Here is a 24,023-nt window from a genome sequence, read left to right as displayed (position 1 = left end):
TTCTGGCATGAGGTTCAAAAATCCTAGGCAAGAGGACCTTTCTGTTTCCACAGATCCATACTTTGAGATGCCAGCAGTATTCATAGAATCAAAATGCTTAGAAGCATTAATGCTATCTTTAGCATGTGCTTAAAGCATGAGCTTCAGTAAACATTTTGTAATGGCCTGCTGCTGATAAATGCTTTCAGCAGAGTCTCCAATTAATTTGTGTAGAATTGCCTGCCTCAGAGGGAAAGCTTTGGCTCTATCTTGATGATTAGGCTTGAATTGAGCTTGGCTGTAAAGGATTCCTGCTTTTCTGTCTTACAGGAGTTTAGCTGACTCTTCCTAGCTTAGGTAATATAAGCACTGGCAGCAAATCCATGAAAGGAAGGTTGGGCTGGGGTGTCTTTTTTTGACAAAGATGACAAAGATAGGACTGAAAAAAAGTAAATGGGAAGGATCAACAGATGTGTTTCTTCTAGAAAAGAAAGAGGGCTCTCAGGACTAGATATGCGTTTGTCACAGCATTCTTGTATTCTGAATACTTGACGTGATACCTCTGTTAAATTATGCTTTCTGTCATATTTTCTGTCTCTGATTACCTCCATTTGATGCTGTGCTTGGCTGAGCTTCAGCTCGTCTAATTGGGATAGGCCAGGAATTCATTGGGAGTTAGCAACTTTGGTTTGCCTGAGTGGCACATTGTAGACAAGGGCTGTCTTAGAGCCACGAGCCACAAATATGCTTTGTGATGTTTCACATGAAACAGTCTTTGCAGGACACAAATTCTTCTCTGTCTCTTTTTAGATCAAAGCATTGGAGCTGGATTCCAACCTTTACAGAATTGGACAGAGTAAAGTGTTTTTCAGAGCTGGAGTCCTTGCTCATCTTGAAGAAGAGAGAGATCTGAAGATCACAGATGTCATTATTGGATTCCAAGCATGTTGCAGAGGCTACCTGGCCAGAAAGTAAGTACAGTGATTTTTGAAGTCATATTCATGTATTTAATCATAAACATGTATTTCTCCCATTCAAGCACAATTTTTCTTCAAAAAAATGAAATAATTACATCTAGAAATTTTTTGTCAGAAAGGTCATGATTTATTTATTGTATATGACAGTTGATGGTCTTTTCAGTATTTTCTCATCTCTGTAATGCCAAACTTCTGGCACCTGCAAGAATCTCTGTGTGCTGTATCCCAGAAACTACCTGAGCAATAAGGTCTGTTCGTCTCTGTTAGAATGCTGTGCACCAGATCAAGTTTTTGACAGAAGTGCTGTGAAGGTGCAAATGGAAAAGTCTTACTACAGGAGGTGTAGGGTTTCTCTTCAGCTATCAGGTAGCGCTGCAATTGGTACAGTTCTAAGATCAAAAGTAGTACTTGTCAGTTTGGTGGGAAAACACACCTCTGCTTCAGATCTCCCTTTTGGAAATGAAGATAGTAAAGCTTTTCAAAGTAGAAGACATGAGGGAAATTTTGTTAAAATAGGAAATTGGATTAAAGAAAAAAGAGCCACTCTTACCTGAGCAGAAAAAAAAATCAAGAGAAAGTTTGCTGGAAACTGCTAGTTTATTTGGAAGGAAACCTTCTAAAGTAAAAGAACAGAAGCATCTAAGAATGGGTGTGATGGTGTAAATTGTGTGCTGCTCTGGGTTCCTTTGTCTTATCTCCACTTGCTTTGCAGAGCCTTTGCCAAGCGCCAGCAGCAGCTGACAGCTATGAAAGTGCTTCAGAGAAACTGTGCTGCCTATCTGAAACTGCGGAACTGGCAGTGGTGGAGGTTGTTCACCAAGGTAAGAGTTCTCCTTTTGCAATACCCCTGCAATGAGCAAAGACATCTTCAACTAGATCAGTTTGCTCAAAGCCCCATCCAACCTGACCTTGAATGTTTTCAGGGATAGAGCATCTGTCCACCACCTCTCAGGAAAATCTGTTCTAGTGTTTCACCACCCTCATTGTAAAAAACATATTCCTTATATCTAGTCTGAATCTACTTTTTGTTAGCTTAAAACCATTATCCTTTTGTCACAGCAAGCCTGCCTAACAAGTTTGGCCCCCTCTATTTTGTGAACCCCTTTTTAGGTACTGGCAGGTGCTCTGAGATTTCCCTGAAGCCTTCTCTTCTCCAGGCTGAACAGCCCCAACTCTCTCAGTCTGTCTTCATGGCAGAGGTGCTCCAGCCCTCTGATCATTTCTGTGACCTTCTGGACCACTGAAACAAGTCCATATCCTTCCTGGGCTGAGGTCCCCAGACCTGGGTGCAGCACTCCAGGTGGGGTCTCACCAGAGAACAGGGGCAGAATTCCCCTCTGTATTCAACCCAGACAGTTCCTTGATCACCAAACACTCCACCCATCAAATCTGTATCTCTTTAGTTTAGAGAGAAGTGTCTTGTGGAGTGGCATGCCAAAAACTTTACGGAAGTCCACCTACATGACATTGACTTATCTATGAATTTCCCCATTGTACAGCAACTTTTTTATTCTCTCACTGTTACTACTTAACCCTTGAGGGTCTGGAATTTACCGAACCCTTTCCTGATGCACCCCATCCTGGAGGAGAATAACTGGACTGGCAGAAGGTGTGCTATTGGCAGAGTAAGGGATATCTAGTCCTGTATGATTCCCCCAGGGTTCGTAACAAAACAGTTGGTTGGTCCTTCAAATAAGAAACTCACCTGAAATGTTATTTTATTAAATGCTTATCTCAAGTACAAGAGCATTTCTTCATGTTGTTGTTATTCCTAGTACACATCTCATTCCCTTGGTTTCCCTTTCAGGTGAAGCCCCTTCTGCAAGTGAGTAGACAGGAGGAGGAGATGATGGCCAAGGAAGAAGAACTAATAAAGGTCAAGGAGAAGCAGCTGGCTGCAGAAAATAGACTGAGCGAGATGGAGACCTTCCAGGCCCAGGTGAGTTTTGCAAATCTGATGTGTAAAAATTTTTCTCTCTCCACCTATCCAACTGCTTGAGAGCACCTCCTTTGCTTTCTTGATCTGATGGACAAACTACAGCATTCCAGATTGGTGGAACATGATTTAGCTGCCTCTTGTTCTCTTTCCTTTGCCCTTCTTGCAGCTCATTTCCTGCAGGAGGTATTTTTGTATGGTGACTACTATTGCCCTTCTGTAGCCATTACAGGAAAAAAAAGTCTCCTTTGGCTGAGTGTTACAGCAAGCTGGTTGAATTCAGTCTTGTCATTAATGGAACCCATTTTGTTTGGAGTACAGAAGGTGGGAGCAGGGTTGTTTTTTCCATAGGGCTGATAATTCTTTGTTAGTTTTGTAAGCGGAAGTAGACAATATCTGTATTTCAAATGGATATGGTCTTGAGAAATCTGTGAGTAATTTGTGGCTGCAGCTCCTGATTTGTGAAAGAAAACACACTTAAAACTGTATTTTGATACTTAGCTTTTGGTTAACAGCAGGGGACTGCTGCAGTGTTTAAAACTGTAACTGTGGAACAGAGAAGCACGGAACTTAACACACATTGCTGAGTGATGTGGTAAATTGGAGCTTGTCTTATTTCTGGCTTTGCATCCAATGTAGCTAATGGCAGAGAAGATGCAGCTGCAGGAACAATTGCAAGCGGAAACCGAACTGTGCGCTGAAGCTGAGGAGATAAGAGCTCGCCTGACAGCCAAGAAACAAGAACTGGAGGAGATCTGTCATGACTTGGAAGCAAGGGTGGAGGAAGAAGAAGAACGGTGTCAACATCTGCAGGCTGAAAAGAAGAAAATGCAGCAGAACATCCAGGTAATGCTTTAGGGATGTTGTATCTTGTCAGTAAAGAGGATAGTAAGGGTTAGAGTGGTTCTTTTGCCTCTTCTTGGAGGGAAATGAAAGAGAGAAGCGGGGGGGAAAGAGGCATGGGAAAATCCTTCTGTGGAAACAGCAGTAGAATGCAGCAGTTCTGGTGCTAAGCCTGAGGCATTCAGTCAGTCATCTGGAATGAGCTGTTCCATTCTTGAAGGTGATGGCCACTTCTCAAACAGTTAGACAAGTCTTTGCTTTGTTTTAGGAATGGGAGTATTCTTTGCAAAATAGCATTGTTTATTCTGCTAGGAAATTTGTTGATTGGCATGCAGTATGTTGCATTAAGTCAGCAGAGATGTCAGTCTAGGACCTACTGATAATACCTTGAAGGAAGGGTGAAGAAACCTTCCATTCTAGTATTGCCACTGTGCTGTTCCATGGATTGCTGAGCAGCACTGACAAATATTTTGCTTTTCTTTGGGTGTTATGAAGGAACTAGAGGAGCAGCTTGAGGAAGAAGAAAGTGCAAGGCAGAAGCTGCAGCTAGAAAAAGTGACCACAGAGGCCAAATTGAAGAAATTGGAAGAAGATGTGCTAGTTCTGGAAGATCAGAATCTCAAATTGGCTAAGGTAAGACACCCACATCATCTTCCACAAGCTGAAGATGCATTGGTGTTTCTTTTGGAGAAAACCACTACAGGCTGACATTTTCCCTATTACAGGGAAACTTACTAATTAATTCAGTCTTGTCTTTGAGAATTCTGACCTGAATTTTTAAAAGTAACTGCCTACCTGTATTCTCAACAGTCAGTATTGTATGATATTTAAATAACTTTCACTGAATAATGATGGATGAGCAAACATTTTCTGATGCATTGTTATGCCAATCAGTATCAAGTTATTTTATAAACAGACTTATCTTTCATTTAAATTCAACTTTAAATTTCTTTGAATTATGTTTGTATTCCTGAAAGGATTTCTGTCTTTGAGATTTCTTGTAGCAGTAGGAGGCACTCATGACACTGACATTTCTAAGCAATCAGATCTGCAAAAATACCCCATAATTCCAGCAACTCTTTTGACTCTGTCTTCTCAATTCTGCAGGAAAAGAAACTCTTGGAAGACAGAATGTCTGAATTTACAACAAACTTGACAGAGGAAGAGGAAAAATCTAAGAGTTTAGCCAAACTGAAGAATAAGCATGAGGCCATGATCACAGACCTTGAAGGTGGTTTTGGTTTTTGCTGTTTGTTTTTTTTTTAAGATAGATCCTGTAAAGACCTTGCCTAATTAGTTTTAGGTGGTTTCTTGTTAATATTTGTTGAACTTCAGTTTAATTTCTGAAAGAGTTTTAGTCCTGCCAAGTTTCTGAAGGGTTAAAAATTAGTCTATAGTGTGTAAACTATTGATCAGTTTGATAGAGCTGTGCTTTTGTCTGGCTGAAGGTTATGTGCCTTGTCAGCTGAGCCCTTGATCTAAATAAAGATCCTCTCCAAAGCAGCCAGGCCAATGGAGAAGAGAGGCTGGTTCTCTTTCTTCTCCTGCTGTGGAAGTATCTCCACTTTTCTACTTCCAGCAGCGTCACTCTGTCAGGGTTAGTGCTGTTTCTGATAGCCTGTTTGCACAAGTTCTTCAGAGTTCTAGAAGGAAACTTTTCTGGGGACTGCCTGTTTAGTTTCAGTCTAAAGGGAGAGCAGAGCTTGTGTTCAGCATCACTAAATGGGTGCTTATGCCTGCGTGGTGTGAGACTGGCATTGTGTTTGCATTGTTACAGTGAAAGTGGGAAAAGGAGGTTTGGCTGTAAGGTGAGGGGAAAGGAAATTACCCAGATATGTTTTGAGGGCAAAATAGACTAGATACCTGTATAGGTCCTGACAAAATAATGCAGTCCAGCTACAGTTTGGACAGTTGTGTTATCAGGAAAGAAAGTATTGCTTAAATAGATCTATTTTTCTGTGCTTGTACAAGGTTCTGAGTGTGTCTCATCTGTGTAACTTAACGTGTTCCCATCTCCATTAGAACGCCTGCGACGCGAGGAAAAGCAGAGGCAAGAGTTGGAAAAGACTCGTCGGAAGCTTGAAGGAGACTCCACTGATCTGCATGACCAGATTGCTGAGCTGCAGGCTCAGATTGCAGAACTCAAAATGCAGCTGGCCAAGAAGGAAGAGGAGCTGCAGGCAGCCTTAGCTAGGTGAGAACCTGACCTCTGAGGTTCAAGGACCACCTGGTTGGGAAGTATTTCTTGTCTTGTGTCACTTGGAATAGGGTGAATAGGGATAAATGCAACCTGTGGATGCTGTATTTTTAGCCTGTGGACTGTTTAAGATCCATGTCCTTGGCATTAGACTTCTTTAGCCTGCTGCTCACTGCCACATTCTCTGTCCAGAACTAGACTATGGATGCAATAGGCACTTACATGTGTTTGACTGGGGTAGTAATTATTAAGCTGTGATTAAAAAGTAGTGGCAGCACACTGGTGTCCCTCTGGTAGTTGCTGTATTCATCTACTCAGTAAAGTGTCCAATTTCCATTGTAAAATGGTGCTTTCTCTTCTGCTTTCTTCTGTTGTCAGTCCCTCTCTGTCCCCTTAGTTAAGGTGAGTAATTGTGCTGTCTCAAGCATTGGGAGATAGAGCTTAGAATTTGTAGATCATATATGGATCAAAGTCTGAATATAACATTGTAGAGCTGACCAATACCAGCTTTTCTTGGTTATTTTTGGTAGGACAGGTTGTCTTAATTTGTGCATGGTTTAAGTCTGCTCTGACCAGAACCTTATTTTGAACACAGAGTGGAAGAAGAGGCAGCGCAGAAGAATATGGCCCTGAAGAAGATCAGGGAACTTGAATCTCAGATCACTGAGCTGCAGGAAGACCTGGAGTCAGAGAGAGCATTCAGGAATAAAGCTGAAAAACAGAAGCGGGATCTGGGAGAAGAGCTGGAAGCATTGAAAACAGAGCTAGAAGACACACTAGATTCTACAGCTGCTCAGCAGGAGCTGAGGTAACTCCAACATGGGGCTGTGTTATCTTTATTTGAGTTTGGTTTTGGCTGGTTTTAATAATTCTACTATATTCAGTCTCTTACCATAGAAAGTTTTTGCCTTTATCACTGGTCATCAGCCTCAGTGACTACAGAAGGAGGTGGTGTGCAAGCCCTAGTCAAGACTGCATTCTCATTTGATGTCAGCAAGTTGATTTGCTCCCTAGCCAAAGTATTACTGGTACCCCTGAAACATTGGTACTTTCAGGCTGTTGCTGCTTCTTAGGCAGAAATAATGCTGTCAGCTTCCACTTTAGGATGCAATGCTAAGTGCTACCTTTGAAAAGTATCTTTATAGCCTAAACAGACCGTGGCATTTTCATGCATTAGAGATGCTGTTGGTGGATATACATCTCTGTTTGATTCCCTCCTTGGCATCTAAATGGAATTTGTGAATTTTGCAGGTCAAAGAGAGAACAAGAAGTAACGGTTTTGAAGAAGACCCTTGAAGATGAGGCAAAGACTCATGAGGCTCAAATCCAAGAGATGAGGCAGAAACATTCACAAGCTATTGAAGAGCTGGCAGAGCAGTTAGAACAAACCAAAAGGGTATGTGGAACAGAAAACACAAGGCCAAAGCAGTCAACCTGAAATGGCAGTGCAGAAGGGCACAAAGTGTTCATGATACTCATACATGTGTTGCTCTTCCCTTGGTAGATGTTTTTTCTCCATGAGGCATATATAAAGCTGTTTTAAATAGTGGCATTCATTCTTTTTTCTCCTGTTAGGCATGATACACTGTACAGCCAAGACATTCTTCTCACTGCTAGCACTTGTTAGCTTGTGCAGCCTTTAGTTTGGAAAGCTCATGGTGCAGGACTTTGTTCTGTATGTTGTCTTCACTGATTGTTAGATTGTCTCCTGATAATCAGTGACAGGCTGTTCATCTTCTTTTTGTTCTCAGTAAGCAGTCTACAACTTAACTGCCAAACATAGAGCATTAGCTTGCTTGTTGGAATAACATGTACTCACTGGGTCCTGCCATATGTAAAGTCTGAGGGGTTTTGTTGCTTTTTATTTTCCTCTTCAGGTGAAAGCAAATCTTGAAAAAGCAAAACAAACTCTGGAAAGTGAGAAGGTTGAACTGTCCAATGAGGTGAAGGCTCTTCTGCAGGGCAAAGGTGATGCTGAGCACAAGCGGAAAAAAGTGGATGCTCAGCTTCAGGAACTGCAGGTGAAATTTACAGAAGGTGAAAGAGTGAAGACTGAACTGGCTGAGAGGGTTAACAAACTGCAGGTGAGTGGCATGGGTTTGGTTTAGCTTCAGCCCAGGGCTCAAGAGAAGAGGTTGTATGGTGGTGTCTCCCCATGGCTAGTTCAAAAATTCTGCTCCTCCTGAGGCTAATGTTACTAAAAACAGAGAATCCATCATTTGCTTCCCAAGGGCTATGCAAACTCCTTAACTCATTGCCAGACCAGGATATTTGGATTGATTTTACTTATTTCGAGCAGTCCTGAGAAGGTGAAATAACCAGTTGCTGTTACTAAACCTGAGTTTTGTAAGGTTCAGGTATCAGTGTCTGTGCCCCTTGAAAGCAGTGGTTTGCACAGCTCTGTGAGCACTCAGCTGCTGGAGCCCCTGGAGTGGCACACACAGAGTGGTGGTTGTGTAACTCACGTGGGAGATGGTGTCTGGCAGTTTTGTCACATGGTTGATGGCTCAAATATGATGTAGGAATTTATGGGTTTCTCCTCCTTTCTTCAACAGAGCAGCAAATCCCTTAGAGTGACATGAAACATTGTCTTTGGCCTTCTCCTTTATGGAGGGTCATCATTAAAAGTCAAACACTGCTAGCATATGCACAGCCTTTTGAAGCATGAAAATGTAATTTTGAGAGTCTAGATATAATCCTGAAGCAGATAGTATAAAATAGAAGAGAGTGAGTTTAATAAAATATTTTACAGTTGCTTACCAGGCTAAAATACAGGCCTCAACACAAACCGACCAAAATCAGAAGGTTGTTGCAATAGAGGTCATCTGAAATAAAAATATCTTTTCAGCTTCTCATATTTAATTCCTGGGACTGTGGAAATGATGTGTTCATTCCTTGAAAGATTATATATATGCCCTCCTGTTAAGAAGTGCTTCTGTTTTCAGTTTTAAGCCTCATAGCTGCTCACCTCTTCCTGTCTTTGTTTTTGCTGATGCATTCAGTAACTGATACTCTGATCTCTCCTTCAGGTCGAGTTGGACAATGTCACTGGTCTTCTGAACCAGTCTGACAGTAAATCAATCAAATTAGCAAAGGATTTCTCTGCTCTGGAATCGCAGCTTCAGGATACACAGGTGAGAGCTTTGGAAATGAAGGCAACTGTGTGTCTGTTACACATTGGTAAAGGGAGAAATCACTCTGGATGCCATTAAGTACTGATTATACAACAATTCAAAGAAACAAGCTGGTTATCTTCCTTCTGCTTCCTCAGCCTGTGGAACATATGTGACTCTCCCTGTCTTGGGCTTAGAAGTCTTGCTCTATCACCTTTCCAACTGAGGGCACTTTAGTACTTCAACAGACTGCAATGCTTTTTGAAGTTCTTATTTTGAGATATTCATAGTCAAGTGTTTGACATGGTGTCTGTGTGTATGTGTGCATATGTATGTGACTTCCAGTAAATTTTTCAAATTAAGTAGAAAGTTTTATTTCCCATGGATGTTGAAGTGATAGATGGAAATAATTTTGTATTTTTTCAGGAATTAAATCATCCTTAGTCTTACACTTGGGGAAAAATACTCATTTACAGTTAGCAGAATATGACTCTTAAGGTCAAGCATGGAGTGCTAAGAAGGTTGGAAGGCAAAGGAAGAGCACATCAATAATAAGTAGCCTTGAACAGTCATTGATGTTCTGTCTACTTACTACTCTTTTAGAAACAGACTCGAAGACAGGGCACAATACAAAAATTCTGCACTAGGTTTGAAGATTGGTTAATCTTTACAGATCTTTCAGCTCAAGCACTGGCAGCATAAATCAGTCAATGCTGTTGTGCCCTAAGCTGGTAAACGACCAGTACTGTACAGCTCTGCTGAGGCAAACATTGTTTTTAACCATGCAAGTGCACTTGGGCCTGTTGTGTGTTCTTTTGGTACTGGAATATGAGAGAGACATGTAGCAGAGTACAGTCATACTTTTGTTGGGAAAGGTCTGAATACTTTCTGTGCTACTTGGAGGACTTGAGAAAGGACTGTGGAAAAGCTTGTGTGGTAAGGCCTTGAGAAAGGCTTGTGTGGCAAGGACTGTACTTTAATGATTAGAGTGCAGGAGAGAATAGGACCCTTCTGAATATTTTGTTTCTATACTGACTCTCTGAAGGCAGTTATTTAATTTCTGTCTTCAGTTGTCTTATCTGTGAAATTAGTTGCATGCTTAAACTCCAGAAGCACTCCTGGAGAGAGTGGATGAGGATTGTGAGCCTTTAAATCCAACGAGTGGTGCTGAATTCCACTGGGGTGTTTGCTTTACAGGAGCTGCTGCAGGAGGAGACTCGCCTCAAACTGAGCCTCAGCACAAAACTGAAGCAAATGGAGGATGAGAAGAATGCTTTCAAGGAGCAACTGGAAGAAGAGGAGGAGGCAAAGAAAAACCTGGAGAAACAGATCTCTATTCTTCAGCAACAGGTACAGTCTGCACCCTGTAAACCAGTGACTTTTAGAGAGGAAGGATAAGTACAGGTCTGTCTTGAGAGAAGTAAGATTCAAATGCAGAATTGACTACTAGTAACACAGCCTTTCCTGGGCAAGGGTGATTTTGCTGATTTGGATGAGAGAAGAAATGAGGAGGTCTCTGATGGTAATCATACAAACTGCTTGTAGGTTTCTGTCCAGGAATTCCTTTGGGAATTCAGCCATACAGTATTATCTGAGCAGGGAGTAGTACCTTAAGAAATGAGCAGACTCTCTTACTTGAAAGTCCTAAACTTCTGGTGCTGGTAAACTGCACAGAGCATTTTCTGTGGCTTCATGTGCAAATCCTGGTCCTTTAGGCAATAGATGCAAAGAAGAAGATGGATGATGGTCTCGGCTGCCTTGAGTCAGCAGAGGAAGCCAGGAAGAAGCTGCAGAAGGACTTGGAGGGCTTGAGCCAGCGATATGAAGAGAAGACAGCTGCATATGACAAGCTGGAAAAAACAAAGACCCGCCTGCAGCAAGAGCTGGATGACCTCGCTGTGGACTTGGACCATCAGCGGCAGATTGTCTCCAACCTAGAGAAGAAGCAGAAGAAGTTTGATCAGGTATGACTTCAGTCATAAGCATTCAGTTGGTACATCTTATTGATAAGTCTGCTTTAAGAATACCTAAGCAATACTGCTTGGAGGACGCATATTTATTTCTGAACTAAGGCAGAGCATGTAGAACAGAGAAAAAAGCTTTAATAGAAGTGAATTAATTTTTTTCTATGAATAGCAAGTTAAGCAATGTTCCTTTTCTCAAAGGGATAACATATCAAAACCAAGATGGAGTTTGAAGTGTCATTTGCAAATCATCTAAGAAAAGGTTGAAAAGAATAGGTTGGAGGCCTAGGAAATTAGGTGTTTGCTTACCTGGGGTCAGCATAGTTGTTAGAGATGGGATGGGATGCTTCATTCTCTGAAGCTGCATTTTCTTGATTCCTTTTATCCATGGAAGAGCACTATTAAGAAGGCCCTGATGAAAAGATGCATGTTTACCTTGTTAGCAAATGATCAGTAATTTCTCAGAATACTGATGCTGTGCTCTCGTAGCTGTTGGCAGAGGAGAAGACCATCTCTGCCAAGTATGCAGAGGAACGGGACCGCGCTGAGGCAGAGGCCCGGGAGAAGGAGACCAAGGCCCTGTCCCTGGCCAGAGCCCTGGAAGAGGCCATAGAGGAGAAGGCCGAGCTGGAACGGGTCAATAAGCAGTTCCGTGCAGAGATGGAAGATCTCATGAGCTCAAAGGATGATGTTGGGAAAAGTGTAAGTATTCAGTTGAAGTGTCTGGGCAGGCGATGTCACACAGTCGATAGTGTTACTTCTGTACTTCCGTAAAAAGCTGATGCCAGTAGTAACACAGAGGAACATTGTAGAGAGTACTGGATACACTGTGAGTTTGTGAATGTTATGTTTGTATTACATCAGTAAGTGGTAAAGGTGGGTTGGAAATGACCCAAATGAGGCAGTGGCAAAGCCTGGTATCCTTGTGGCAGAGGTGAAGTTATGGTGTAAACCTGATATGTAAAATACAGCAATTAACCAGGCAGTGGAAGACATTACCGCCAATATTAAAAAAAAAAAAAAAAAAAAGTTACATCAATGAAGGAAAGGAATCAATTTAGAGGCTAAGAAGTATTTTCTTGAATTCTGTCAGAACCAGAGGTGTCCAGATCTGATAAGTCTTCACTAAGTCAGGACTGGGCTGACAAATGCTTTTCTCTTTCTCACCACCACCACCTACACACACACAACCAGAACTAACAGTAATTGTGGTTCAGACTGGCAGTGTGCATCTGCCCTAATACAAGGAGCAGGTGCAGTGTTCTTGTATCCTGTCTGATGTGAGTGGCTGTTCTTAGCCTTTTTTTCTGTTAGGGTAGATTAAATTGTCTGCACTCTCTGTAGAAACCTCAATGTGTGATATTGTGTTGTAGGTCCATGAGCTGGAGAAAGCAAAGCGAGCCCTGGAGCAGCAGGTGGAGGAGATGAAGACACAGCTGGAAGAGCTGGAGGATGAGCTGCAGGCCACAGAGGATGCCAAACTGCGGCTAGAAGTGAACCAACAGGCTATGAAGGCACAGTTTGACCGGGACCTCCAGGGCCGTGATGAACAGAATGAAGAGAAGAAGAAACAGCTGATCAGACAAGTAAGATCTGCTCTGTAAATTCTCAATGCATTCTGCACACAAAGGCACTTGTGTCCAAAGAGAGTCAGGCAGACAGTGCCAATCCAAAGATTGTTGTTTATGTTAATACTCCAGGCAATATTGCAAAGCTGTGACAGACTTCCTCCCTTGTGTGTGTGATTATTCCAATAGTGTTTGTCTATCATAGGAACCCATGGGGCTTTATTAGTAGGAATGTCAGCCCCATTCTCCAGCCAGGGAGAATAAAGACAAGTCACATGCTTGCACTTATGCAGCCTTTGAAAGGGGAATGTGACAAGTAGGTTCTGGGAAAGGAAGGAGCTGAAATGCTCATGCCTCTGCTGCTCCACACAGGTTCGGGAGATGGAGGCAGAACTGGAGGATGAACGCAAACAGCGCTCCATGGCTGTGGCTGCCAGGAAGAAGCTTGAGATGGACCTGAAGGATTTGGAAAGCCATATAGACACTGCTAACAAGAATCGTGAAGAAGCCATCAAGCAGCTGCGCAAACTGCAGGTGAAGCATTGCAGCTGTTTAAACTGTCAGAGCAGAGTTTTTACCCAGGGAAACGGGATGCAAGGTTTCACCTCGCCAGAACATTGCATCAGTGTCACAAGAGCAGCAGAATCTTGCAGCAGTTCACTGTGAAAGATTTTTTTGGCATTTCAAGCATCCTTCTAATCCCAAACTGCCTGTTTAAGTCCCTGGGAGACAAGGTGTAGGCAATGTCCACTCCAAGCACCATGTTTTTGGAAAAGATTACAGAGCTGCAAATCTAGAGGACCTTAAAATAATATTTAGGCCTACTCCAGCCCCAAGATGGCTCTGTTGTGCTTTTTAAATTCCTGAAAGCAGTTGTCTGACCTGTTCTTAGGAAAAACTATATCCTCCCTAGACTGTTCATTCCATTGCTTCACTAGAAAGCTTTCTGTACCTTCCCTTCCCCTCTGCATTTATCTGACAAAACTTTTCTACAAAAAGCAATCCTGTTTGCTTCCATTTATATTTTTACATGTTACTTGTGAAATGCAAAAAGGATGATTCCTTTTGTTTTTACAGCAACCTTTGTGGTTGCTGAAGAGTAACAAATCCCTATTTCTGTTTTCCACCCATGTTTCCCATAGGACAAACAAACCACATGTCTTAGTATGAGTGCTCTGAAATTCATCCCTTTTCTATTCTCTGTTTTCAGGCACAAATGAAGGATTACATGCGGGAACTGGAGGACACACGTACTTCCAGAGAAGAGATCTTGGCACAGGCCAAAGAAAATGAGAAGAAGCTGAAAAGCATGGAGGCAGAGATGATCCAATTGCAGGAGGTAATGGAATATGCATGAAACTTAAGAGTTGGTTTGTTTTCTTTGGCCATGAACTATATGCAGCAGTCTAAACTGAAGTGTTTATTTCCTTTCTTTTGTACTTTTTGCTCTGGTCAAATATGAGGTCCAATTAAAAATGCAGGATTTGGCCCTTTCCTGACAGCTGTGATAGAAGTGTGCAAAGCAAAGGAAGCTGTGGGGTGGACAAGGGAACAGGCTATGTCAGAGAATGAGCTTTGGATCATGCTGGAGACCATACCAGCCATTACCAGTAACTCCTTTTTCCTGTGCTGCATTAATTGGTAGCTTCCTATTGGATCACTGTCCGTCTCGTTTTCATTCCAGGAACTTGCAGCTGCTGAGCGTGCCAAGCGCCAAGCCCAGCAAGAGAGGGATGAGCTGGCTGATGAGATTGCCAACAACAGTGGTAAAGGGTGAGTAACGTTCCCAGTTTGAGGGAGGAGGAGCTGCTGTAAGAAAACACTTCTTGGCCTGTTTTTTTTTATGTAGGCTGCAGCACACACTGTATCCCCTCTGGTCCCTAAAGACTGAGCTAATTTTGTGTACAAGTGGTGAGTTTTCCCCAAGGCATTGATGCCATCAGTGCTGCTTTAATGCTGTCATGACTCTGTGTCCTGTAGAGCACTGGCCATGGAGGAGAAGAGGCGCCTGGAGGCACGGATAGCTCAGCTGGAAGAGGAGTTAGAAGAAGAACAGGGCAACACAGAGATAATCAATGACCGGCTCAAGAAGGCAAATCTTCAGGTACCTGTTCAGGCTGCAGTGTGGCCCGTGGGGGTTTCTCTGGTGTCTGTGAATTGTCAAACTGTGCTCTGAGTAATGCCAGCAGCTGCCTTGTGCACAGTGCAGGCCCTCAGAAGGCCATAGGTATGAGCAAGATGAACAGCCGAATACCACAGTACAGAAAATAGCAGCCAAAATTTTGTTAACTCACTGGCTTTGACCATTTAAAATCATTGGGTAGCTGGAACAATTTCCTAAGTTTATTTAAAACCAAATCAAACCCCCTCCCTTTTTTCTCTGTTTATGGGATATTGAGAAAGTTGATCTGTGGCATGCTGCTCCAACTTGACATGCTGAAGAGTGCCACAGTGTGTTTGGAAAATTACTTTTCTGCCAGTTCTATGCTATTTCAAATGGACTGAACATATGATATTTGTTAGGCTGCTATAGAAACCATGATCTTGATCTGCCTGTTGTGTGCCATATTTTGTCTGCCCAACTTTGAGACTCAAGCATGTTATTTTCTTAGCACTCCAAAGCCAAGGATCTGGGCTGATGATTTTCCAGAAGGCTCATTAATTCTCATAGATGAGAGTGTAGCTCTCTACATGGTTGACCATAAGCCAGAGCCGTGGCTTGGAAGTAGGCAAGTTTTCTCCCTTTTACCTCTGAAAGTCAGTATTTTTAAGCTGCTGCTTTGTACTGGAAGTAGACAGAGAGCAAATAAAAAATAATTTAGTAAAGCACATATATTGGATCCACTTGCCTCAGAATTTTTGTAATTGAGACTGATAAATACTGTGTTAAGTGCCAGACCATGGCCTTAGCCCCAGAGGGCAGTGAATGTGATTGGCAAGTTTAGCTAGTCCTAAGAGGAGGTTGATAAACCTGTTATTCAAGGAATTAACTTTGAAAATCTGGGTAAACTAAGATACTTGGAGAAGTGTCCTGCATTCTCAAAACTCCCCCTGCATCAGAGCTATTCCAAGCATTCAGCTCACCCTCAGAGTCCTTGTTCTTTTTGAGTCTGAGAAATAAAGGGGCACTGGCTGTGCTGAGGAGTCCTTATCTCTGTGTCGGTGCAGATCGATCAGATGAACGCGGACCTGAACGCCGAGCGCAGCAACGCGCAGAAGAACGAGAACGCTCGCCAGCAGATGGAGCGCCAGAACAAGGAGCTCAAGATCAAACTGCAGGAGATGGAGAGCGCCGTCAAGTCCAAGTACAAGGCTAACATCACAGCCTTGGAAGCAAAGATAGCACAGCTGGAAGAGCAGTTGGACATGGAGACAAAGTATGTACTAGAAGAAACTGCTTTACAAGCTTCCATCCCTTCTGGAATTTTAAGCTCTTCTTAATTCTGATTTGTCTGAATGAGAGCTTCATCCTAGATATACAGGGTAGTACGGAAGTAAGATCTTGGCACACCTTCCTTGTTTTTCACAGTAGACAGTTACAGCTTCTTCTGAATTCAACCACTCCTAAAACTGTAGCTGTCGTACACTTGTTGCCCCTCTGTAGCTCTTGCCCATGTGACAGCAGCCTTTTGGTAATTTCTGGGGAACATGGCTTCCCACCCTCTTTGCTTCCTAAGTTAAGGAAGGAGTTTTGCTATCTTCCTCACTTCTAACTTGTCCAGGTCAGGTGATCTTGCTGGGGACAGTGGGAGATTAGCTATTGTCTGAGCCCCCCTGTGTTTGTGCTCAGGGAGCGCCAGGCTGCCAGCAAACAGGTGCGCCGTGCCGAGAAGAAGCTGAAAGACATCCTGCTACAGGTGGATGATGAGAGGCGTAATGCTGAGCAATTCAAAGATCAGGTGGGTACAGTGACCTGCAGTGTCTGTGAGTCTTCTGGGGGGCAGGATTTCCCTTCTTTGACCAAGGCATTCACCATCCTATGGATTTCTTGTCTTCTCTGTCACTGTAAGAATTACAAAATGAGACAGATGAAAATGTGGTTCTTTTAAAGAAAAACTAGTCTCAAGTCCTAGGCAATTCCCTTCAGAAAGGGAAGAGGGGGCTCTGGAAACTCTGCTTTTTTACTGCTCTAATGACTGTGCTGCAACTCTGGGGAAACACTGAGTTCTTATTCCTCTTTGCCCCATACACGCTCAGGCGGACAAGGCAAACATGCGCTTGAAGCAGCTGAAGCGCCAGCTGGAGGAGGCAGAAGAGGAGGCCCAGCGAGCGAATGCATCCCGTAGGAAGCTCCAGCGGGAGCTGGAGGATGCCACCGAAACAGCGGATGCGATGAATAGAGAAGTCAGCTCCCTGAAGAGCAAACTTAGGTAAGGAGGAGCATTTTGTGCCATGCCTTGGCAGCCAGGGCAGCATGGGCTTTGTGCAGCTGCCCACAGCAAACAGCGGGGCCAGGTGCTTCCCCACCTCATCCCAGAGCCTGTCCTGCCTGTGAGTTCTGTGGAACATTGCTGACATGCCATGTGTCCTTCTCTAGGCGTGGGGACCTGCCATTCGTCATGACACGCCGGATGGTCCGGAAGGGAACAGGAGAGTCGGTGTCTGATGAGGAAGTGGATGGCAAGGCAGATGCTGGTGATGCCAAAGCTACTGAATAAATCCTTCCATTTGACCCAGGTTCCATGTGAGGGAGTGACCCACTTACCCTCCCCTCTTCCATTGGACTTTCAGCAAACCCTCTCCTCCGAAATTGGCTGGAGACCTGCAGGGCAAGCCCAGGTCTGTGTGTCTGGAGCATTCGGGCATCTGTGTTCCTAGTTTTCTCCTCTTTCCAGTTTCCTAATCCTCTTTGTATTTAATGCCAAAGAGTCAGGGCTCTGAAATTTGACCAGCAGTTTGGCCACCTCAAAGGCTTGTAGAACTGTCTGCCATGTCTGCTGGTAAATCCTTACAGTTTGGAGGGAGTGGGGCTAGGGAAAGATTATTTTTGCTGTAAATCTCCTTTTGTCTTCAATTCTAGCTGCAGGGAAGCTTTGTCCTGTATTCTTTCCCCTCTCCCTCTTTGTTTGCTTTCGGCAATCATGTTCAGTGACCTCAGACTTCTGCCTTTTTTAATCTGCCCACCCATGTGGTTTGGGAGCAGTTTCAGGAAAAACGGTGTGCTTTGGCCATGGCAATTTGCCCTTTCTTCTTTCATGTGTTTCCAGGGAGGGCTGAAGAGGAAAACTCCTCTTGGGACCACTTACCTGGGGGACTTGCCAAAGTTGTCTTTTTTTTTTTTTGGGGGGGGGGGGGGGCCTGTTTTGTGGGTTTTTTTTTTGGTTTGTTTTGGGTTTTTTTGTGGGTTTTTTTTTTGGTGGTTTTTTTTGGGGGGGGGTGGGTTTGTTTAATTTTATTTTGTTTTTTGTGTTTGTTTTTTTTGTTTTGTTTTCCTTTGGGGTTCCCCCCCTCCCCCTTGTGTTTTTCCCGCACATTTTTTTCTTTTTTTCCTCCCTTCTTCTTCTTTTTCCTGTCTGGACAGATCTCTGAAGTGCAATGATGTCCTCTTTGTGTCTCTGCTTCTGAACGGTTTCATCTAAAGTAGTTTATGACAGGCTGGGGAGCAGAGCAATGTCCTTGTGCTTGTTTGAGAATCTCTGGGGGACCAAGTATATTTAAAGGTAATAGACAGAATATAGAGGAATCTAATAGGGTAGTGGGCAGAAGGTGGGAATAAGGGGAGGGAAATTCCTCTTATTGACATGTCCAAGCCTCTTGCACCTGCTCTGTTACCAGGGGTTGGGATTAGTTATTGTGCACCATTGACTAAGAGTATATTAAAAACCCTTTAATCTGCACAGATATATGTAAGGCCTTTGTATTTCTTGTAATAAGTAATTAAGAAAAAAAATAAAGGTCTTTATCACTGCCTTTCTCTTGGGACCATGGTTATATATAGATAGTCTTTACTTTTGTACACCGTACACTGGTTGCTGGATTTACCTGTATTCTTAACCATATTGTATATGCTGCATTTAGACCTACTTATGAGCAAGGTAAGATTGAAATATGAAGCACCATACTGTATGCCTGAAGCGCTCTAATGCAGGAGCCTCCTGTCCCAATTGCTGTCACAGAAAAAAATAAATTTTTTTATATAATAAAAGTGCCTTAGCATGTGCCTCAGCTGTGTGTCACCACTACAGTCAGTAATGATTTACTGGTGCTCCACTGATGTTACCAATAAAGATTATCCATGTGCTGCACTGTGTGCGTGTGTTGCCCTTTCCTCGGTGCACTGAAGACCCTGTGTGGCCACAGAAACTCTTTTTGTTACATTTTTGCTAGAAATTGAGTAAGAAATTTGTGCCCATATTCTGGTCTTTCTGGCCCCTTGAAGTACCACAAGCACATTCTGCTCCTGCAGCCAGGGCAGGAGAAGCTGGAGTGCAACACCAGCAGCTCCCAGCTCCGAGCTCGTCCCTCCCATCCTGTGCTGGCAGAGATTCAGACCTTGCTGAGAAAGTCTGAGCTGGGAGCTGCGGTCGGGGCTGGGCTGGGCCCTGGGGGGCAGCGATGGGGAAGGAGGTGCTGCCTCTCAGCATGAGGGGCCTGTGGTGCCAGGGCCAGTCTGGCAAACAAGGAGCAGGGAGGGTGCAGCTTACGGGAAACTCCTTCCCTGGGGAGCACACGTGGCTGCTGCCCGCAGCGTTTCTGCCTAACCAGATGTTGGGAGGGGAAGAGGCTTCTCGTTAAGAAACTTAAGTGTAAGTAGTAGTTAAAAAAGCCAAGGGGCAGTGCAGAAGGAGCAGGCACAGTGAAGCATGTGCTGCTGCATGAGTGGGTGTAGTCCCATTATAAAGGGTCAGTTGAGAATGAGCTGCTTTTGAAGCTGTGTTGCATTGGCTGCAGTTTTTGAAAATCTGGATAAGGATTAAGGCTCGAGGGGGTAGATGTGGGTTCATGATGTCTGAAATACAAGCACTGATGTGCTGATGTCCTGCGTACAGGACTGTTGTTCAAAACAGGACTGGACTTAGTGTCATCTGAGAGGTTAGTGATTCAGCTGCTTCAGTCTTTTTCTGAAGTGTTTTCCAGAAACTTGCATAGTATCTGAGACCACTGAGCCCTTTAAATTGCATAGAAATTGCTTTCCCATCATAGGATCAACTTGAAATGGCACCACTGGCCAGGCACTGCAGTGGTGCAGAGCAGAACCTGTGTGCTGGTGCTGTGAAGACCCTTTTAAGCTCAGGCTGCTTTTTGTGTCCTTAGCCTTGTGCTGTGTGAGGCAGAGGACTGCTTGGCTGCTGTTCTGTCCTGTGCAAGATGGAAAGAGGCTTGTGTCTCTTTTTTTTTAACTGGTACATTATTTTTCTTCAGCTTTCCATGTTTTTGTGCATCCCTATAAAGGGACAAAATTAAGTCTCCTCTTCACCATTTTCTGCTTTGCAGAGTACAACCTCAAGCCAGGAGAGTCTCATGACTTCAGGTTAGTTGTCCTTCTGTGGCTCTCCAGAGCAGGTAAATACTTCACAGTGGCTATTTGTGGGATTTTGAGGATGGTCTGAGTAGGTGAATGGTTACAGTGGTAAAAAGTGTGGAAGAGAGATTGAGCTGGGACCTGTTCTACGGGGCCTACAAAAAATAGTTCCTGGAAGTTGTTGCTGGAGCTCTGTTGTCTGCACCATCCTGCCCCAGGGCTGATCCCAGCAGGCGGTGCCTAAGGGGGTGAAGGGCATAGAGAGGTTTTGAGGAGATGTAAGAGATGAAGTTGATTACAAATATTCCTGTCCCTACACTGGGCCATTCTTCTGGGACACAAAGGATTGCCAACCAAATCATAACAGGTAATAAACCAGCTTAAAAAAAAAAAGTTCAATTGCAGGTTACAGTGTGGCCCTCTCAGGCCATTGCAGCAGCAGAACCGAGGGGCAGAGCAACCAGCCCAGCCCCAGCCTCTGGGAAATGGAGGTAAATCACCAGACCTGCAGCAGCACCCTGTGCAAAAGGCTTCTCTCCTGGGGAACAGCTGAGTGCTCTGTGTGTTCCTGCTGCAGCTTCCCCCAGGGCAGAGCAAGGACAGTGGCCATTAGAGCCAGTTCCAGCTGGGTTCCTGGGCACAGCAGCACTGATCTGCCAAGTTTAGGGTTTAGCTCTCTTCCATTTCTTCCGCAAATTGATTCAAGTACCACTTAATTTAAATGGAGAATAAGGGTGCAGATTCAATGGCTGTGAAGTGACAGGCACTGGAGTGGGGGAGCTAAGGTGGAAATTGCAGCTTTCCCAGCCTGGGGTGTGAGGGAGGTCTCAGAGCAGTGGTTTGAATTATCTGAAAATAAAATGCAGGCTGCTGCAGCCCAACTAGAGCTCAGGCAGCTCAGCCTGTTCTGGAGGTGCTGGAGACAATATTCTCAGTTTCAGTACAGAGAGCTAGTGGATAACTGCTGTCTGGATTTCTTTTCCCTGATGCTCTAGCAGTGGGACCAAAAGCAGAGGAAAAGGATAGCAAAAAAACTAAACCAAAACCTTTTTTATCCTAAATTTGTGACTTCCATCCTTGCTAGCACTTCAAGCCTGTGTGGCTGAGCAGAACAAAGAGCTGGGCAGCCATGCAGCAGGAGGAAAAGTGAAATGTGAGATGTCTTGAAGCAATGATGGTCTGGTACATGACAGGAGAGTGGTGCAGGGAGCTGGCTCCCTGTGCTGGGGCAGCCTCCCTCTCTGAGGGAGAGGGTATATATATATATATTTATATTTGGCTTAAACGTACAGAGAAGGACACTGAAAAGCCAATTATGTAAAACTACAGCCACTCTTTGGACTGGGCTTGGTTGTGCAGGAGGAGCATTGAGGGCAGGCCACCTTCTCCACTCACCTGCAATAGCTGAGGGTGAGTGCAGGCAGCAGGGGCCATGGGACACGTGCCCTGCAGGAGAGTCTGCCTTGGAGGTTTCACTATTGCTCAGCTCTCCAGCCCTAAGGAAGAGCAAGGGAGGAAGTGGAGGACTGATGATGATGGAGTGGTTGGCCTCAGAATGCCATGTTACTCATAATGTGGTTGCATGCTGCTAATTAAGCTGGAATAATGTGAATGGCATAATTCAGTACAGCTCTAATTGACTTCTGATGGAGTTTGTGCAGAATGTCATGGGTGTTGTGGCAGGGTGTATCACTTGGGACAAACAGATCACTTCCTTAGGCTCCTTTTTAGGAGGAGAGCCACGGCTCAAATCCCTGACCTCATTTAAGACTGAGTTTGAAGGAGGGCTCTGTGGCAACAAAAAGTCTCGCTAGATATGAAGTTCTGGTGGCAGAGAGGGGTGGTGCCAGTGGAGAGATTTGCCTACAAGTGCAGGGAGGCTGCATTGTACAGCCAAAAGATGTGGGGCAGCCTCCACAAGCTTTGTGGGAGAAGCAAAGACTTGGTAGAGGAAAGAAAAAGAGAAAGGAAAAAAATACAACAAACTCTTGGAGCTGTGATCAAAGGAACTTCCTGCTTTTCATTCCCACTGTATCCAGGGAAACATCTCCCTGTGTTGCCTTATAAAGAAACAGCATTGCACAGGAGCTGAGCCCACCTTTCACTTTTCCTCCCCCAGACTCCTGGCACTGAGGCACCCCTGGTGCAGCAGCAAGGGAAGCATCTTTTCTCCTAGCCCAGGCTCTTCCCTTCTGGAATGTTTCGCTCAATTCTGAGCTGTCCCTGAGATTTGAGGGAACCCTGGCAAAACTTCCCAGCCCTGCAAGCTGCTGGATGGATGCAGCCTGCCCAGGCTGCCCCACAGCCAGCAGGCGTGTGTTGAAAGCTTGTTTCATTTCCTTCTGAGCACTTCCCCATGAGAGCTGAGAGGGCATGGGGGCTGCATGCACCCTGTCCGTGCTGCCAGGTCCATCCTGGATCAGAGCTGGCTCTTTCAGACCTCACTTCTGCCTCCCAGAGCTGGTGCAGGTGCAAAAAGCTCAGCTCTGGAGGAGAGACCAGCTCCAGCCTCAGGAGAGGCTCTCTGCTTGCCTAGGTATTAATGCTGTCACTAGGAATTGCAGCAGGCTTTGAAGCTGAGGTTATGGGCACAGCCAAAACAAGTTTTAATGAGGTAACACAGCCCAATTTGCTGTGCAGGCTTTTGATCCTGTGGGCTGTCGATGTGCTAGTACAGCTCACGGCTCGCCAGCTCATCATTTTCTGAAGCACGAGGCACCCGGCTGTCTTGCCCTGATGTGTCCTTGTGGGTAAGGCACGGATAAAGCTCTTGATCAGCTTTTGCTTGAAGCTCAGCTCACCATTTCCCTCTCACCTGCGACGTTTTTGGGAGGTGACTTCAAGGTCATGGCTTATGCTCCAGCGTGGATGTGCAGTTAAACTGCAGCAGGACCCCACACGGGGAAAGGTGCCGGGTTTGTGCTGCCTGGGTTTGTTCAGACCCTTGCTGTGAGGCTGGGGGGGATTTATCTGCGTGGGAATTTGGCTCAGAGGAGGGATGGCCAGCGCAGCTGCGCTAGAGGATAACACAGAGTGTCTCTGCAGTGTAGGAGGGAATTACAGCGGGAGTAAAGCCCCGCCTACCTCAGGGTCGTGCGCCAGCGCCGCTTCCTTGGGCAGGTGAGAAAACCAGAACTGCTTGAACAGAAAAGATGCTGGGGCCCAGCACTTGCCTTTGTGGTGCTGACTCGTGCAGGGCGGGCAGTCTCACTGCCACCATGGAAGTGTAAGGATAAGGATGGGACCAGCATTCCAGCGGCCAAGGACGTGTCAGCATGTGCAGCGTGCCTGCAGGACTGGTCCTCTCCCTGGGTATAGCATGGCCCTAAACACAGCATAGCTTCAGAGGGACACCGAGGAAGAGCCAAGCCTGGCAACGCATCCCCATGAAGGGACCTGACAGGTTTGCTTTGGGCAGAGGATGAAAGGGGATTAGGGAGAAGATCACAGAGGGAAACCATATAGCTTCTCTGTGGCTCCTCTCCCATAATCTGGGAGCAAAGAGATATGGGATGGGGAGAGAAAGCAGGCACCCATTCCAAGGACGTGGGGCATGGCAGGGGCAGAGCTTTGTCCAGGATTATCATGCAGGATCATTTCAAAACGGTTTCTTTCCAACCCAAGATTTCAATGTCCTGATCCCCTGAGTGGACAGGGCAGTTGTTCTCTGCTCTGCTGTCCAGGATCTGGCAGATCAGTTCCCCAGAATCTTCCCTCTGCATTCCCCTGGCACCTCTATGAGCTGTGCTAGCGGATGCCTGCTCTCCGTGGGGCTTCAGTACCTATGGCTTGCCCAGCAGGAGAGGCTGCTTCATGACCTTGCAACGAACTATTAAAAGCAACAAGATGATTAAAATAAATTGTCATGGGACATTCACTCCAAACAGAAAGCATGAGCTGGATTCTGTCATTTCCCAGGAAAGTTAATCTGTGTTTGCAGGCTGCCATGAAATTGGGAGGCACTCAGACAGTGCTGGTGGGAGG

General features: G+C 44.8%; 1 protein-coding gene across 1 annotated transcript in view; it reads left to right on the top strand.

Moving 5' to 3' along the window:
- The window catches only part of MYH9 (myosin heavy chain 9), a 69,925-nt gene extending 51,103 nt beyond the window's left edge, over positions 1-18,822 (top strand). The window contains exons 19-41 of the mRNA XM_021554050.4: positions 790-950; positions 1,669-1,777; positions 2,764-2,895; positions 3,532-3,738; positions 4,231-4,368; positions 4,843-4,966; positions 5,758-5,929; positions 6,528-6,740; positions 7,184-7,328; positions 7,810-8,016; positions 8,962-9,066; positions 10,243-10,395; positions 10,761-11,009; positions 11,499-11,711; positions 12,383-12,595; positions 12,950-13,111; positions 13,788-13,916; positions 14,262-14,350; positions 14,558-14,681; positions 15,746-15,954; positions 16,368-16,476; positions 16,775-16,947; positions 17,115-18,822. Of these exons, the coding sequence (XP_021409725.1) occupies positions 790-950; positions 1,669-1,777; positions 2,764-2,895; positions 3,532-3,738; positions 4,231-4,368; positions 4,843-4,966; positions 5,758-5,929; positions 6,528-6,740; positions 7,184-7,328; positions 7,810-8,016; positions 8,962-9,066; positions 10,243-10,395; positions 10,761-11,009; positions 11,499-11,711; positions 12,383-12,595; positions 12,950-13,111; positions 13,788-13,916; positions 14,262-14,350; positions 14,558-14,681; positions 15,746-15,954; positions 16,368-16,476; positions 16,775-16,947; positions 17,115-17,235 (3,657 nt within the window). The 3' untranslated portion in view covers positions 17,236-18,822. The remainder of the gene's footprint in view (positions 1-789; positions 951-1,668; positions 1,778-2,763; positions 2,896-3,531; positions 3,739-4,230; positions 4,369-4,842; positions 4,967-5,757; positions 5,930-6,527; positions 6,741-7,183; positions 7,329-7,809; positions 8,017-8,961; positions 9,067-10,242; positions 10,396-10,760; positions 11,010-11,498; positions 11,712-12,382; positions 12,596-12,949; positions 13,112-13,787; positions 13,917-14,261; positions 14,351-14,557; positions 14,682-15,745; positions 15,955-16,367; positions 16,477-16,774; positions 16,948-17,114) is intronic.
- Positions 18,823-24,023: the final 5,201 nt, after the last annotated feature.

The sequence above is a fragment of the Lonchura striata genome, chromosome 1A, assembly GCF_050655825.1.
Source record: "Lonchura striata isolate lonStrDom1 chromosome 1A, ASM5065582v1, whole genome shotgun sequence".
NCBI classification, from domain to species: Eukaryota; Metazoa; Chordata; class Aves; order Passeriformes; family Estrildidae; genus Lonchura; species Lonchura striata.
Note: the sequence above shows the minus strand (reverse complement) of the source record. Positions and strands in the feature narration are given on the sequence as shown.